This window comes from Salvelinus alpinus, chromosome 31 (assembly GCF_045679555.1).
Source record: "Salvelinus alpinus chromosome 31, SLU_Salpinus.1, whole genome shotgun sequence".
Classification (NCBI taxonomy): domain Eukaryota; kingdom Metazoa; phylum Chordata; class Actinopteri; order Salmoniformes; family Salmonidae; genus Salvelinus; species Salvelinus alpinus.
In genome coordinates, this window is record NC_092116.1 from 8,904,132 (window position 1) to 8,922,739 (window position 18,608).

Consider the following 18,608-nt stretch of genomic DNA (forward strand, 5'->3'; position numbering starts at 1 on the left):
TTACAACTGTGTTGATAGATGTCCACCCACACAATGCTTTATTCCATAGGACTGGTGCTAGGCAACTAACAGAGGAATTGTGGCACTGTAAGGCTGGAGCTTTACATCACCCTCGGGAAATATCTTTCAAAGAGACTGAAGGCTAGACTTAAGACAAGTCAGAGGAAACAACAGAAATGTTATTTTTGTTTTCTACAAAGATCATCAGAAATTAACCTTGATAAATGTCTCTCCAACCAATTTTGGATGATTAATATCTAAATGCACCACCAGCAGATGGGGCTCTAGGTTTAAACGATCAATAGAAAGTCACTCATATACGGGGTAGTAAAAAACATAAACATCAATTGAAGTTGTTTCATCAGAGAGTAAAACAGACCCGCTTTGACCAAAGAAAAGCACTTTGTTCTATGTTTGAAATTCTGATGGTCTGACATTTTATTCATTGATTTGGATGTCTTTTTAATATAATCAAAAGCAATGCTTAATAAAAGAGGTATATTTTGGATGACAAAAAAAGGATCAATGACTATAATCAGTTATTTTATTCCACAGAGAATTTTTTATGAATAAATTGGGATCTAATCACATGTCATACTCTGTACGAATATGTCCTCTTTCAAAGTATATGAGTATGAGGCTTTACGTTGTAAATCACTTGTAAACGAGATTCATCTTCAAAGATCAAACGAAAGGGCTATCCTTTTTTGTTTCCATAACAAGCAAAGACAGTGGAAGAAAAAGTTTGTAACGAGAAGAAGTTAAAATCAATTTCTTGCACTTGGATGACCTCAAAGAGAGAGAAGAGTATCCGTTTGAAAAGCCCAAGTCAACCCAGACTGATAGAACAATCCCAAAATGGAGGCCCAATTAGAAGAGCAATAACTATGGTGACACAGAGGCTCTTATGAAGACACTTCTTACAGAGATGGGAGTGTTTGAGAGACTATAAGAACAACATCTACGCACAGACCATTTTGAGTGAAAGGACAGCTAGAACCTCAAATGGCTAGTAGAGTGCACACCTTGCCAGACAGACAGGCAGCAAGAATGTTAATGTTCCAACACCAATTGCTGTGAGATTTCTCAGTAAAGGCCATATTGACAGCTATAGCCGGCAACAGGTGATACCAAGATGACTAAGCCTTACTCGCAGTCATACAAGCTGTTATAAAGACTTGTTATACAAGAGGAGCAGAGCTGCAGAAAGCACTGAGTTGGAGTTGGACGGACATGCTACAGTATATGAGAGTGGGAGGGAGCTATGTTTTTTAATGCAAAAATTCAGATACAAACCAAAATGGAAGCAATTGCCATACATTTTTCTGTCAAAGACTGCTTTGTTTGTGAATCTGAATAATGAAGTCTAATCGAAAGCTGCTGACAGTATTTTTGTACTTTGGTAGTTGGTACTCATGAGACAAACAAAGCAATACTGAAGAAATGTAACACTTTGGCCCAAACTGTATCAATTTGATGATGATAAAAGTGAGATGAACCAGTGGAATACAGTCAATTGGATGAAAATAAACAAAGGGTACACTTTTCAACCATAGATTAATAAAAGTAACCAGGGCAGCATCTCAATTGGATTTCCTTAATTCATCGTGTCTACTCTCCTCGCCTCCTTCGCAAAACGCATTGGAGGAGAGGATCAAAAGTTCCTCCACTCCAATAAGTTTTGAGAAGAAAGTCAGGAGAGAGGACACACAACCAAGCTAGCACATTTGGTTCCTTGGAAGTTGTGGGAACGTACATTTTTGGTTTCTCGTTGGTTCTGGGAACTAAGCTGTACGATTTCTGACCAGTAAAACGGAAAGTTATTTTATTGTTCTGAGAACGGAAGTGAAAATGTCGCCTTTTCTGGGACCGTTAATTTTGTGGTTGCAGGGAGATTCTGAGAATGTTTTACTATGATTCCCTGAAAGTTTTCCTGAGAGGTTTTATTAACGTTCTGGGAATATAAATTATAAGTTATTTGAATGTAATTAAATAACGTTATGAGAAAAAAATGTTAATAAGACTGCTAGCTTAACTGTTTTGAACTGCAAGCACAGAACATATGGAAATAAATGTGTTTATTCATTCAAACACATTTATTTTTATTGTGGTATGGGGGTCAGTGAGACTCTAACCTATGATCTTCTGTTCTCTATCTATGGCATTAATCCACTGCCCCACCAGGATGGAGCTAGCATGCCATGGTTATTACTCATACAAAGCTGTTCATTTTAGTCTATTCAAACTGACCACATTTCAAAGAAAACAAGCACTCATTAAGATCAGGTGTGGCCAATTAGTGGGTGCAGTCAACACAGCTGAACACACTTAACAAGACAGAGGATAGAGAGAGTTTTGTTGACGCTGAGAACGGAATGTATATGTTTTTATAATAATAATCATTTTTTGAATGTTACAAATGTTCTATTGGAAAGTTTTCTTAATGTTCTGAGAACATTACTTTAAATAGAACCATGAGGAAACCTGAAGACATCATTATGCTAAAGTACTGTACATTTGTGGGAAGTTTGTATGCAAAATAACAATAGGACAACCAACCTCTCACCAAGCTCTAAGAAACATGGTTCTCAGAATGTTATGTGCTAGCTTGGAAGGAATTAAGGAAATACAATAACCCCAGCTGTCTGTACCTTGAATCCTCCACAGGTGGCGCAGATGATTAGGAGGGTTTTGGAGGCAGTGGCTTGGGAACTGCTGCATATCTGATAGGAGTCTGGGTGTTGACTGTCACTAGAGGGCGCCACCCTGCTCTTACTCTCCTCTGAGTGGCCCTGTAAGAGATCAGCCGTCGAGCGCCTGGCAACAGTGTCCGAGCGATCCCCGAGAGGACCCTCTTTTTCCCTCTGTACTGACTTACATGATGGGGGTGATTGGGGTGAACTACCCGCATGGTCCTTAGATGTTGTGGAGGTCTGGTGCACCCTGGCCCCTCCTGTTCCCCCCTGCAGTAGATTCCGGGGGGTGTCATAGAGGTATCTCAGTGACGTGGGTACCTGGTACTCCTTTCCTGGGGCTGGGGGGCAGGTACAGGGGGCCAGGTCTAGGTGAGTGGGCAGGCTGAGCAGGGAGCCAAAGTCATCTCCCCCAGAACCAATGTCCAGGCTACCTGCATAGGAGGAGAAACTCCCAGAGTAGGAGGAGTGGCTTCCTGTGGCGATGCCGCTGTCGGATGAGCTCTGTCGACCAATCTCCTGCAGCTGCCGGGACCGAGGGGGCTTGGCTACTGCATGAGCTCCACACACCTGGATGACGGACAGTTTATCCTCGGCCTGTAAGGCCACCTTGGGCCCAGAATGGCCAATGATGGTGTCTGTGGGGGCGGAGCTTGTTGTGACGGGCTCAGTCCAAATGGCCAGCCGGCTGCCGATGCTGGAGTCTGATTGGCTGGTGTCGGAGGTGTCAGAGGAGCCTGATATGCTGCGGTCGTCTCCCGCCACAGACAGACCATACGTGGAGGAGGCTTCCAAAACCACATAAGAAAACAAATGATTTATTCTATATAAACAAAACTATTACTTATACACCTTATCTACACAAGCACATCAATAAAGCATAACATGAGATTATCCAAAATAGGTCTCCTCACTTGTCTAACTGGTAGTCACAGTCATAATACTCACAATACTTCACTCATAAACTATATTGTAGTATTATGTTCATTAGCCCATTGTTAATACAATCCCCCAAAAAAGGGTGCATGTCAGCAGTCAAGTTTTCAAGATAGAGCACTTTCAGTACAGCGCAATGACTGTGATGATTTTGCTTGAAGTACAGGCTCATTCTAATGGTTGGAATAGACTGAAAGGTAATGCACCTGTGCTGCTCTGGTGAGACAGCATGCTAAGGCGTTTCTCCAGCTCCTGGGCCTCATGGTTTACCCTCTCCTCAGAGTAGGCCTGGTTGGCGGCAGCGTTGGGGTCTGTCGGCGTGAAACACAACAGTATACATTTTACTTTACCTTTAGTTTACTAGCAGTCAACAGTCAACAACAATACATAGTATCAATAGCACACCATAGCAATGATATAGTAATTCCAATAAACAATATTCTACTGCTCTTTGGTCATTTACTACAGTATCCTAAAAGAATATATCCGTTTAGACAGGCCCCTGTGAGACAATTCAATGGAAAGGACAAAATTCTGTTTATGTCTGTTGATTAATAGTTGTAAATCTCGGTAGGAGGCCTACTGATAATAGTATACATCATTATCTGTGAGGAGAGGTTAACCTTGGGTGCCTTTCTGATGTCACAGTGACATGGGATCAATAGAGTGACGCAGTGTTTCGTATTGAGGCTCCCTCTGCGGGGTCATTATTAACTGGATGCATCCGGTTTTCAGGGGAAATGGAAAGAGAGCCTGTGACGTGACTTCCGCTTTTGGACGTTAACAAGGCAACACTCCGTCTTAACTCCTCCTCCACATTTACTGGATTGGTTCAACAGTGCAGAAGAGAACATCCCCTGACAGGACTAGAAAGAAAGAAGCGCTGCTCGGGCGTTTGTTTTATGCCTGCTGCATTAGGTGCATGAGGTGACACTGGGACAGATGTGAACATAAATCACCAGTGTGCCAATGAATCCTTGAGGGGCCGCTGTGATTAGGGTGATTACATGTCCCGGAATGTGCGGTAGAGTCCCGCATTTTAGCACTTCGTCCCGTGTCCCACAACCAAACAATCATGTACCGCATTTTATCATAAAAGTTCTAACACCATTACATTTTTTTTGTATTTGTTCCATATTTCAGTCAGGCATTCTAACATGTCTCTTTTGTAACAGAGAGGAAGAGGCAAAGCGAGAGGTTTCACTACCCAAAATCTGTCCAAAATAAGCACAATTTATTTTATTTTTAATTTATCCGTTATTTTACCAGGTAAATTGACTGAGAACACGTTCTCATTTGCAGCAACGACCTGGGGAATAGTTACAGGGGAGAGGAGGGGGATGAATGAGCCAATTGTAAACTGGGGATTATTAGGTGACTGTGATGGTTGAGGGCCAGATTGGGAATTTAGCCAGGACACCGGGGTTAACACCCCTACTCTTATGATAAGGGGATCTTTAATGACCTCAGAGAGTCAGGACACCCGTTTAACGTCCCATCCGAAAGACAGCACCCTACACAGAGCAGTGTCCCCAATCACTGCCCTGGGGCATTGGGATCTTTGTTTAGAGTGCCTCCTACTGGCCCTCCAACACCACTTCCAGCAGCATCTGGTCTCCCATCCAGGGACTGACCAGGACCAACCCTGCTTAGCTTCAGAAGCAAGCCAGCAGTGGTATGCAGGGTGGTATGCTGCTGGCAACAATGTGTTTCTATGGGCTTATTTTGGACCTAAGTTTTTCACCTGCCTTCCAGCCTTTGGGACAACTCCCATTGTTGGGGCAGAGACATGAGCATCTCGTCATTATATACAGATCTCCATTTGCAGTCAAGTTGCACTTTTGACAAGATATATATCATAAGGATGTGGTACCGGAGATGTTAAACACTTCTCCAATCGTTGTTGAGATCTGATATTCTGCGCAGCATAAGGTGAGACGTAGGCCAATGTCATCGTCAACCAATCACATTTATCAAGTCCTTTCGGTCGAGAGGACAGTTAAAACAGCATGCTTCTGAGGAAGAGCTACAAAAGTAAGTAAACAGCCGTATTAGACTGAAAATATATACAAGGTGATTAAACTGAAAACATGTAAGGTGATTTTTTTCAAAGTTGAGGTTCTCCGTGCTCATTAGTTGCTCAATTAACATATTTGCTGCTACTTCACTCAATCCAGTTTTCAAAGTCTCCCTTCCTAACTGTTTTAAATTCACTGAGACTGACCAGAAATGTTTCCTTGGCCAAGAATTCCCAGATATTACTTCAATTAGCTTGTTTGGACTTTTTGTGTGTGTGTGTTTGGGGGGGGGGGGGGGGGGACTGCCGAATAAACATGTATTCATATCCAGCAAAAATATCCCTTCGTCCCAGTTTATACACAATTTACATTTTCTCTAGCACACATCTAATAGGGCAGGCAGTATCAGTAGACGCAAGTACAGGGTCCTGTTCAGTAGGAAGAAAACGGACCTTAAACGAAGTCAAACCGAAAGGTAATACCTGAACGTATCCAATAAGAATACAGATTTTTGTGTTCCTATGCAAAACCTTTTGCTACGGTGTGCCCTACTGAACATGACCCAGTACTGAGTGCTATCGGGCAATCGTTATCGTTGTGCTGTCACGACGCCCTCTATCTGTGAGGGTGATAACGCCAGGCCTTTAGCGAGGTAATAGAGAACAGGGTTCACACAGGGGTACACCTTGCTGTTTGTGCAACACTACATGTGTTTATTAATAGCACTGCTTGCCACGTGGCCCCTGTGGTACGCGTAATGGAGATGGTGTGGCTACGGATCATTAGCGCCGCGCCGAGGATCTAATGTAAGTTACCTTAGTCCCAACCCAAGGTCAGCTGTTATTGCTAAGTTACATTGATTTCCTGGTCAACCAATATTTTGTCAAGGGTAATTTCCAAGGGTCATTGTCATTTTGATTGTGCAAGTAGAGTGCAAAATGACATACAAATGGCACAAGACTACCTTGAGAATTTCAAATGGATTGCCATTTATGTGATACCGGCATATCTATCAGTTACCGAAAGGACTGCAATCAACTAGATGTAACAGCTGACATCTGCTTCAGCTTCTTGTCAACAACCCTGTTCCCTTTGCATGAGAAGGGACAGTGGTGTTTACAGGAGAGTAGGGATATTAGAAACAGAGAGAGAAAGAGAAATTGGGGGGGGCAAAGCAAGGGGAAAATGTGAAAGAGACAAAGAGAGAGAGAGAGGCACAGAGTGAGTGCTTTTGGTGGTGGGGTTGGGTGGGGGGGGGGTGCAGTGACACACAGGAATCCTGGGGATGAGGTTACACACATGCCCAGAGTGATTAGAAGGGTTTGGTGCGCTCTGCTTGTGTGAACTGTGACTTTGACCTCCCGCTCTCCCTCTGACATCGTCCCCTGCTATTTATTCTACTACAGACTACAATAATAGGAGATGAGCTCAATGCCTGATTGGGCGAGAGGATGTGTGAAACCAGGAACACCCAGTGTGACAAGCCACAGCTGCAGCGCCCACTCTAACCCCTACTGTACCTCTCTCACGATGCGACAGACTATACAGAGGTGACTGGATTGAATTTGCTGCTATAATTACAGTTAGTACAGTGGTTATCATATTACATATGTATAATGTGGCCCCGTTGTATACGCTGCTTGCGGTACAGTTAGTCCAGTGGATATCAGATTATATTCACTAATATTATAGTCTGTACCCAGCTACTCCAATGATGTATATAACAGCTGTCAGTCATAATGCTGTTGGATCAAAGTACATTGGATGGAATCCATGGGACTCAGAGTAACAACCTCTGGAAGTGGCTGCATTCCAGAAAGTACATGGTGGGCCACTATTATAGTGAGGATAAATCCCACACAAAGTATCTCTTGAAGAACACTTGTTTTAATTAAGACTGCAAATGTTCGATTTAAGTGTTTGCCAAGTCAGAAGGCGAAAGGGCAATGGATAATATACCTCTACATAACTTAGAATGACCACATTAAGGCTACATTTCATCCATATTCTCCATTTAAATTGCCCAGAAATTTGATAAAAAATACTCCTAACTCCCATATGTCCTGTACTATAAATTCACCACCCTGGTCTGTATGTACTTGTTTGGGCAAGCCGTATAGCTAGCCGTGACAACTTTCATACCTACGAAGCAGTAAACACCTTTGGTACTGACCAGGCAGGATTGGCCTCAGTCCAAAAGGGCCTCTGGTGGGGGAGATGCCCCTGACGATGCAGTCGAACAGAAAGCTGATCTGCTCTCCCTCCATGGACGATAGGAAGAAGACGCCAGCCCCTGTAGGAAACACACATAGTCCGCCGGCTTAATGTCACATTTCACTCTTTAGACAGAATGTTTTACCACACCCCTCTGGGTCAATTATAACTGGATGGAAGTAGTGTACAGAGATACATCTTTGTACTGGCCAGTTGGCACACAAGCACACTAATAGCTAGCACCCACTCATTTTGTTTGCAGACTGAATGGACATCACCATGGATTGTCATCCGTCTGGTAATTGAGATCCATTTCAACTTAGCCAGATACTGAAATAAGAGCAGCATTGAACTTCTTTAGATATAAAAAAAAATGCTGAGGTTAAATTATGTTAACCCACTACATTCCAGAATACAGATGTATGATCTTAATTTGAGCCAGTTTGCTACAGCAGGAAAATATTCATGCAACAATTTCAAAGATTTTACTGAGTTACAGTTCATATAGGGAAATCAGTCAATTTAAATAAATTCATTAGGCCCTAATCTATGGATTTCACATGACTGGGAATACAGATAAGCATCTGTTGGTCACAGATACTTTAAAAAACAAGGTAAGGCCGGTGATCAGAAAACCAGTCAGTATCTGGTGAAACCACCATTTGCCTCATGCAGCGCGACACATCTCTTTCGCATAGAGTTGATCAGGCTGTTGATTGAGGCCTGTGGAATGTTGTCACACTACTCTTCAAAGGCTATGCGAAGTTGCTGGATTTTGGCAGGAACTGGAACATGCTGTCGTCATCGTCGATCCAGAGCATCCCAAACATGCTCAATGGGTGGCATGTCTGGTAAGTATGCAGGCCATGGAAGAACATTTTCAGCTTCCAGGAATTGTGTACAGAGCCTTGCGACATGGGGCTGTACGTTATCATGCTGAAATATGAGGTCATGGCGCTGGATGAATGGCAAGACAATGGACTTCAGGATCTCGTCACGGTATCTCTATGCATTCAAATTGCCATCGCTTAAATTAAATAGTGTTAGCTGTCCGTAGCTTATGCCTGCCCATACCATAACCCCACCACCACCATGGGGCACTCTGTTCAGAACGTTGACATCAGCAAACGGCTCGGCCACACAACACCATAGACGTGGTTTGTGGTTGGGAGGCCGGTTGGACGTACTGCCAAATTCTCTAAAACAATGTTGGAGGCGACTTATGGTAGATAAATGAACATTCAATTATCTGCCAACAGCTCTGGTGGACATTCCTGCAGTCATTATGCTAATTGCACTCCCTCAAAACTTGTGACATCTGTGGCATTGTGTCACGTCTACTCCCGCTTCCCCCCTCTGGCGCTCGACGTCAACGGTCTACTAACCACCGGTCCTGCCAACCCATCATTTTGCACACCTGGCAACCATCATTACGCACACCTGCGCCTCATCATTAGGCACACCTGCGCCTCATCACTTCCCGGATTACTCCCCCTTTATCTAGCACTCCGTTATTATCCCCCATCAGGCAGTATTGTTTCTGTGTTCATGTTCAGACACTCCTCTAGTTCGTGTATTCACTTTGTTTGTTCGTATTAAACTCACCGACTGCACCTGCTTCCTGACTCCCTGCGTCTTTAAAACTGCACATTTTAGAGTAGCCTTTTATTGTACCCGGCACAAGGTACACTTGTGTAATGACCATGCTGTTTAATCAGCTTCTTGATATGGTTTACCTGTCAGGTGGATGGATTATCTTGGCAAAGGAGAAATGCTCACTAACAGGGATTTTGTCCACAAAATTTGAGAGAAATAAGCTTTTTGTGTGAATGGAATATTTCTGGGATCTTTTATTTCAGGTCATGAAACATGGAACCAACCCTTTACATGTTGTGTTTATATTTTTGTTCAGTGTAGTATGTGGATTATAATTAATAGCCATTTTTTGTAGGTCTTGATATATTTTTAGTTAGGGCAAATCAAGTCTTTAGAAGCCTTTTCAAACCTTAAATACATTACAAATGTGCATTTCCTGCTGTGATCAAATTCAGACCCTACATCTGCATGCTAAATAACCTAGGCTAAATAGAGCCTCACCGGAGCTGGTATACAGCTCCGGTCACTCAAAATGTAAAATTCAAAGTGTAAAGGTGGTAAAGGGTACAAGGGTGTGAGGGTTAATGGGTCAGGAACTCTCGTGCCCTCTTGCCATTCCCAAGCCCAAGACACACCAGGGGGTGTCACCAAGGGGGTCTTTCTGTCACCTGGTCGTGAGACCACCCACCACAGAGCTACCCCCTGTCGCATGTTTTAGATGCCACCGACCCTAAGAAGGGGTCAGAGGTTAGCAGCTAAAACCACTCAGATGTTTACACTGAGGGGGACTCAAGACATATGTTACAACTAGTGGCGGTCGGTGCCGTTTAAGATGAGGGAGGATGATAATGTTTTTAATGAGCATCGCCTTATTTCTATTACAGCATATTGGATGACTGTCAGTCATATTCCATTCACCCAGCTCAATGTAACAATGATAGGCTTAGGCTACTACATGATACTCAAATTGTTCCTATACCCATCATGAAGTTGCTACAACCTATCCTATGAATTAAAGTTTACAACATACTGTAGGTGCACAGATCGAGAGAATTTTGAAGGTGACAGACACTTACACATTCAATACTGCCTTGCACAATCTTGCCTGCATTTAGGTGATCTAGGGTGTAATCAGTCCAGCAGTTGCAAACGAGAGTTTCTATTGAACAACTTCAGTTATGTTTATCTCCGTTTTGTTCCGTTTGATTACGTTTAAGAAATGTTTTTCAAAAGAATCGGAGGAATTAATACGTCCCTGATCACACACAAACACATTTCACTTTCATAGCAGCCAGCCAGATCGTTGTATAATTCCTTCTTGCATCTACGCCACAGTGTATAAAGGATTTTGGAGACAGGCGCAGGAATACACAATAGGAGTTTTTCATACACCCATAACAAACACATATACAAAACACTGGGCTGTACCCAAACAAAAGAGCAAGGGTAAACCTCGTTGAACGCCACGGGACGATACCCGTAATACACAATATATATACATAGCACGCAGCATAACAGCTGCACCAACACATAGGTACTCACACCACCGACGGACATGGGAACAATAACCGACAAAGACAGAGGGAACAGAGGGAACATATATAACATACTAATCAGGGGAAATGGGAACCAGGTGTGTATAAACAGACAAGACAGTCCGGGGTTGATGATAAATCCCGTTCAGTGAAGCCTAGAAAGCCGGTGACGTAGACCTCCGGAACTGGTGAACAGAATGAGCATCAGTACCGGGGGGGGATACGTGACACAGGAGGCTGGTGAGGGGAAGACGCTTCATAATAATGTCTGGAATGTCTGGAATGGAATTGCATCAAACACCTAGAAACAATGTGTTTGATTTATTTCATAACATTCCCGCTGATAACGCTCCAGCCATTACTACGAGCCCGTCCTACCCAATTAAGGTGCCACCAACCTCCTGTGATCTACACGCTCTCCTCCTCACACCTTTTCCATTTGCTTGTGGACACACAGCTTAGATAGTTGTCACCATATTAGCTAACGTCAAGTCAATAACATAGCTACTATAACTAACGGCTTAGTAAATCCTCTACAATCATGCAGTACAGTGTACAGTTAGCAAGCAGTTTAGCAGTTACACCGGCGAGCCCCGGTGTCAATAAATTAATAAAGCCAAAAGCTTACCTTGACTTGGAAGAGTTCTAGAGTTGGATAGCCGTAGTCAGCTAGGTAACATAGCATCCCTCTCTGTTTGAGCAGGGTGTTTGAGTAAGCTCAACTAGCTAGCTGGAAGGGGGTGGGAGCCTCCTAGGTTTTGTATTGAAGTCAATGTACCCAGAAGACGATGGAAACTAGCTGTCCTCCGGCTAAACCACAGGGCTACCCTACAGAGTGCTGTTGAGCCTACTGTAGACCTCCATTGAAAACAGTGTGTTATAATCAATTATTTGGTGACGTGAATATATTTAGTATAGTTTTATCTAAAAAGGATAACTTTTTGAATGTTTCACTATTTAAATGTTTATGAAATTCACTGAGGAGGATGGTCCTCCCTTTCCTCCAATGAAGAGCCTCCACTGGTTACAACATCTCCTGTCTGCAGTAATCTGTTGTCGTCTATCATCCGGTTCTGAATAAAACGGCCAATTCAAAAGGCTAGTTAATAATCTCACTTGAGTATCATTTACAGTATGAATGGGTTCAACAGATGCAATGTCTACTACCGCATCGATTTATTTCCGTACTTGAGTGAAAAGTCATATGTCATTGAGTGGTGCGTTGAATGAATGAGTGGTGCTTTGAGGACAACTCAAGGCTCCGGCTACAACAACAACAAACAACAGGTGAGATTACTAACTTCCTTTAATAATGACATCATGAAAAGGTTTCAAGAAAGCTAAGCACACATCACACCATCCCCACCCCCATCCTAACGTAATGGACCTCTCTACTTCTACCTAATAAAGTCAGAACCATAGGACCAAACCAGGGCGCCGCCATTCGCTGCGGGGACAGGATTTTAGACAGGCGTGTAAATAAGTTCTGCAGTGAAGGAATTGTCCGTAGAGCTCCGAGACAGGATTGTGTCGAGGCACAGATCTGGGAAAGGGTACCAAAAAATGTCTGCAGCATTGAAGGTCCCCAAGAACACAGTGGTCTCCATCATACTTAAATGGAAGAAGTTTGGAACCACCAAGACTCTTCCTAGAGCTGGCCGCCCGGCCAAACTGAGAAATCGGAAGAGAAGGGCCTTGGTCAGGGAGGTGACCAAGAAACCGTTGGTCACTCTGACAGAGCTCCAGAGTTCCTCTGTGGAGATGGGAGAACCTTCCAGAAGGACAACCATCTCTGCAGCACTCTACCAATCAGGCCTTCATGGTAGAGAGGCCAGACGGAAGCAAATCCTCAGTAAAAGGCACATGACAGCCCGCTTGGAGTTTGCCAAAAGGCACCTAAAAGACTCTCAGACCATGAGAAACATGATTCTTTGGCCTAAATACCAAGCGTCACGTCTGGAGGAAACCTGATACCATCCCTACGGTGAAGCATGGTAGTGGCAGCATCATGCTGTGGGGATGTTATTCAGCGACAGAAACTGGGAGACTAGTCAGGATCGAGGGAAAGATGAACGGAGCAAAGTACAGAGAGATCCTTGATGAAAACCTGCTCCAGAGTGTTCAAGACCTCAGACTGGGGTGAAGGTTCACCTTCCAACAGGACAACGACCCTAAGCACACAGCTAGGTCAACGCAGGACTGGCTTCGGGACAAGTCTCTGAATGTCCTTGAGTGGCCCAGCCAGAGCCCAGACTTGAACCTGATCAAACATCTCTGGAGAGACCTGAAAATAGCTGTGCAGCGACGCTCCCCATCCAACCTGACAGAGCTTGAGAGGATCTAAAGAGAAGAATGGGAGAAACTCCCCAAATACAGGTGTGCCAAGCTTGTAGCATCATACCCAAGGAGACTCGAGGCTGTAATCGCTGCCAAAGGTGCTTCAACAAAGTACTGAGTGAAGGGTCTGAATAATTATGTAAATGTCATATTTCCGGGGGGGGGGGTTTTGCAAAAATTTCTAAAAACCTGGTGTTGCTTTTTCATTATGGAGTATTGCGTGTAGATAGATGAGGGTAAAAAACAATTTGATCTATTTTAGAATAACGCTGTAATGTAACAAAATGTGGAAAAAGTGAAAGGGTCTGAATACTTTCTGAATGCACTGTAGATCCCATGTACACACAAACACACACACATTTTTCCCCTCTCTAAAAAAGGGATGTGCTTTCCTTTTTTTACGACGCATGGATTGGAAAACTCTCCCCGATGTGACCTTCACGATATTAAGTTGTGCCTCTAGTGGAAGACTGAATGGAGCTAAATAAATCACGCTTCACATACTGGAGTCTCGTGTTTCCAGTGGATCGTGTGTATTAATATTGATGTCTTCAGCTATGTGGCGTACTTTGCGTGCCTGTCTGTGTCCACTCCAGGTGTTGACACGCGTCCATTCCCCCTCTAACGGTTTTGTGTTTATTCCAGGAAGTAAACTGCAAAATACCATACCGCAAATCACATAAACATGTTTCAGATATGGAAGTGAACTTAATGCGCTCTCTGATTTCTCAAGTATGACTTCTCATTGACTTTTTATATTTAAAGATTAAGTCTTGCTGGACCAAGGCTAACTGAGATTGGATTTCTATTCAAAGCCTGCAAGCTTTGTGAAACAAAATCGCCCACGACACCAAGTCCTTTATGTCATGTTGTTACCAAAGCAGATGCAATACACAATACTTCATATACACAAAGATACATTTGTATGTTTCTGTCTCGCCAAACACCATTGAGCACATTTAATGTGAGTTGGCCCCAAGGAGAGCTACACTGGAGTCTGAACAATGAAGAAGCACCCAGCAACTCTGTTCATCCCTCTAGTCACGAGTCGTAGTTCCGACACTAATGTTCCCTGTCTGAATGATGCCAGCTGGCACGCTGTTCCAACAGGGTAAAGGAATCTAAGAGTAAAAACCCATGGAAGTGTAATGATTTAAATCCTCCGAAATGCCAAACGTGTCTTTCATGCTCTCAATGAAAAAGTCCCAAAGAGGAGATCAATCATAGACACATGTCAGTTAGACCATCTTGTGGTGTGATACAACAGGCTAAAAGAACAAGTCAATATACTCTGCATGTGAATGAGGTGTGAAACGAGGCAAACGTGTAGTTTGAATGAACTTCTGTAACTGTCCACTTTCCTGTCATTAAATCCCCTCATCATCTTAGATCAATAATATCAAGCCTTTTGTCCTTTCAAAGTACCCAAAGGTCATCGGAAATAATAACAGTATAACCTACATAAAATGCCAGAGTGCCATTTGACTCCATCAACGTTTTACTGTGTGGGATCATTCTCTCTTGTCACATACTGTTATGTACTGTATTGGATTAGTAGTCTTATGACTCGCTCAAGCAGATACATCCTCTTTACTACTTCCATGGTACTTAATCAGATCACATAGACATAGATGTTTGTGTCAGTTCTTAGAAAACAGTCCAAGTCTAAACTTATTGGGTTTAGGTTCAAAGGATCCACATGTTGAAGCCAAATGTCAAACTGGAAAGCACCAATGACGATGCCATTCTTCTTTGTCGTGAGACAACAGAACAGCACAATGGTTAATAGACCATTGCGCAACAATAACAGCAACATCAGTCAACTCACAGTAGCCGCAGCGCGTTCCCCCCTCAAAGACGAAGCCATTTGGTACAGGCCCATATCTGCGTAGGTCCGGGAGGTTCCACTGGCCGATGATAACAGGGGGGATGTCCCTGGCCAGAACCAGTAGGTTGTTACACAAGTGAAGGATCGCAGGCCCACTCTCCAACTTGGTGCCTGGTAAGATGCCAACGCTAAACCTGTGGACTGGACAGAGAAGAAGAGAAGTTGAAAACCACTTAAACAAAAGACAATAAAAACAAATGAGGTCATTGACTTTATAAAAACGTATCCCATTATAGACTATGCCTCCCTCGGCATTAATGGTAGGCAATAACTATAAAGGGATAGAGAAAACTATTTAATTCCAAACATTATTGCTCCAGTATGGCTTTGATTTAATTGCACAATAAAAAGAAGGGGAAACAGTTGAGCGCATTGAGAGTGAGATCAGTAGGCTGAATTAAGAACAGAGTTGAGCTCAGATCCGAAGCCCAAATGTAATCAATCAGAGCCTGTCACTAACAACAATGTAATAGACTCAATATTTTCGTTAATGAGCAACATAAGAGGAAAGACAGGCCCGGCCAGGGAAGGAACATGTGTTGTGTGTCTGTTTATCTATCTGTTTTAAGTGGTGTGTGTGTGTGTGTGTGTGTGTGTGTGTGTGTGTGTGTGTGTGTGTGTGTGTGTGTGTGTGTGTGTGTGTGTGTGTGTGTGTGTGTGTGTGTGCGCGTGTGTGTGAATTGTAAGTGTTTGCGAAACAGTGCTTGAGTATGTGTACAGGTTGCAGATCCTTGATGCTAAGCAGCAACTATATTAAAACACATGACTGATACCAGTGAGTCAACTCTGTTAGGTGAGAGATTGATGGCTTCGGTGATGAAAAAATGTCGGCCAGTCCCGTCACATCAACGCTCAGTTTGAGAGAGATTCATGGGGTGATACAACTCACAACAAAAGCGCTGGCACACAGCAGACCTCAGCCACGGGCTGGCAGGTGACATTTCTACGTGCCTGGCCACACTTCAGACCAGAGCACGGCAATCAGTACACACGCACACACAGTGGAACACACACACAGTGGAGTGGAACAGACACACATTGGCATACACATTGTACACACACACACATACACAAATTGGCATAAACTTTGGACACACAGACACACACAGCACAGGGCAGCCTGACCATTCCAATTATACCCCACACAATAGATGAATTACCTCTGTGAGTGATTTGTGACCTCTTTTACACTCATTTGTTCCACAACACAAATCAGTTGGACTCTGTGGAGTAATTGAGATTCCTACAAAATCTGAATTGCATTAATAAACATTTAAAACAACATCAGAACATCGAAAAGTCGAAGCAGATGTAAACTAATAGGTATTTCCAGGTGCTGACAGGGATATCATCAGATACAACCCGTTATAACCTTTGTTTCCATACTAAATCAGTTATGAAACTGACATCTAAAACACCTCACTATAACATTATTTGGTTTGATGCCCATGTGACATGAATCCATATTACACAACACATGGGTCACCCAGAAGAGCATGTAATTGGAGAACACTGTCAACAACGACCTACGCATCAGACTAGCTGTTGCCTATGCTGTAGCAGATACCGATGTGCCAGGTCAAGTTATACCAAGCTGATTTGACGCAACGCCTCACAGTGTAATACATATTATCTACTACCTACCTGGTGGCATAACACTTTCTTAGCCCCAGGCTTTGTTTTGGCCCCATGTTGATTCAACCACAGAAACACAAAAGTCTAAGACTTTGGGCCAAAACCTTTTGGAAGTTAAAACTTCAAAGTGGAAAAGACCTATGGTTTTGCACACCTATTAATTTATGCTTAGGTTGTAAAAAATACAAATAAAAAAAGAAGACAAATCTAGTACAAAAACAAAACCCCAAATGAATTAACGCTCCCAAAAGGGATGTTTGGTTGTAAACAACTTCAGAAAAGAGAGTATCCCACCTTCACCAAGACTGTAGCGGATGCGGATATCCCAGGCCAGCAGAGCCTCCTTGCCGTCGAAGCCCAGCACAGCAACCTGGCTCAGGCAGAGGATAGCCAGTGTGTAGTTTACCCCCTCATAGGAGAGACCTGTCTCCAGTCCACAGATATCCTCCAAGGTGATGCTGCCCTTCTCCCGGTGGCCCTGGGCTTTATCCGACTTGTCTTTGTAGACGAGAAGTACCAAACAGTCTACGAAAATGGGGAGAGAAAAGAGAACATAACAAAAACCTTACATTTGACAAAATACTGATGGTCTATAACATACAGGTTCAGTTTTCTGGACACAGACTAAAACTTAAAAGCATGTTCAAAGGAAACCTCCAATGAAAGTGCTTTTTAGTCCAGGACTAGTCTTAATCTGTGTCCAGGAACCTAGCTCACAGTCTAAAAGCAGTCCTAGTTGTTGGTGAATGTTGAGGCTAGGTATGACAGGAGCTTAAATACAACCAGAAAAGTACGTTATACATTGAGTTACCATAGTACTGAGAAACATTCCAGGGAATAGGGTGAAGTGAGAATCAATTTGAGCTTTTAAAAAACAGGTACTCCTTGAACAGTTAGGCAAAAAAGTTAAACTGTGTATTGTATTGTATCGTATCATATCGTCCTGTACTGTATTGTATTGTACTGTACTAAATTGAAGTGTAGTGTACTGTACTGACTGTTCGGATGTGAGAGGATGAGATGGGAAGGAAAAGAGAGAGTAAAGTAACATTAGAAAATGTCAGTTCTTATACTCGACTTCAGTGGATCCCTGCTGTCTAGGGAAGAAATACGGCTGAAATAAATTGTCCATATTGTCAAGCCTGCAACTAAAAGATCAAAAGGACTTCACTATAATATCCTGAAATGCTACACTCAACACAATAACTCAATAAGCAACTTTTGCACTTTCAGCCAGCCTGTTGACAGCACCTGGCTCCTGTAAGACATGGCTAAATCCCATAATAGTCCTATGCCATTTAAAACATGCTGATTGTTCTCTAGTCCAGTCTCATCCTCACTCAAGGTGATAAAACGATAACAGACCTACTGTAAGTACCAGTACCCCTTGACACGACATGAAAGTCAGAGGGTAGCCTACAGATATCTTGAGTGCTTGGCATTTACTGTGGCTGTACAGGCACGGTGAAGATAGACAGTAGTCGGTGACAAAGGCCTCCTCGCACCTCTCTTCGGCACTTTCGAAGTACAATCACAGTGTCAACTGACAAAACAAGACCTTTTATTATCTGTCACACACACACTGATGCCAAGCACACACACACACACACACACACACACACACACACACACACACACACACACACACACACACACACACACACACACACACACACACACACACACACACACACACACACACACACACAGCTCACGCATGACTGTGGACAGCTGAGATAACAGGGACTTCAAAGGG

General features: G+C 43.2%; 1 protein-coding gene across 4 annotated transcripts in view; it reads right to left on the bottom strand.

Moving 5' to 3' along the window:
• Positions 1–18,608, bottom strand: part of LOC139561857 (protein Dok-7-like) — a 48,917-nt gene that overhangs the window by 28,540 nt on the left and 1,769 nt on the right. For all 4 annotated transcript variants that reach the window (XM_071379183.1, XM_071379182.1, XM_071379180.1 and 1 more), the window contains exons 3-7: positions 17,147–17,377; positions 15,158–15,358; positions 7,821–7,940; positions 3,836–3,940; positions 2,652–3,481 (exon numbers count right to left, since the gene is read on the bottom strand). In XM_071379183.1, coding sequence (XP_071235284.1) covers positions 2,652–3,481; positions 3,836–3,940; positions 7,821–7,940; positions 15,158–15,358; positions 17,147–17,377 — 1,487 coding nt within the window. The remainder of the gene's footprint in view (positions 1–2,651; positions 3,482–3,835; positions 3,941–7,820; positions 7,941–15,157; positions 15,359–17,146; positions 17,378–18,608) is intronic.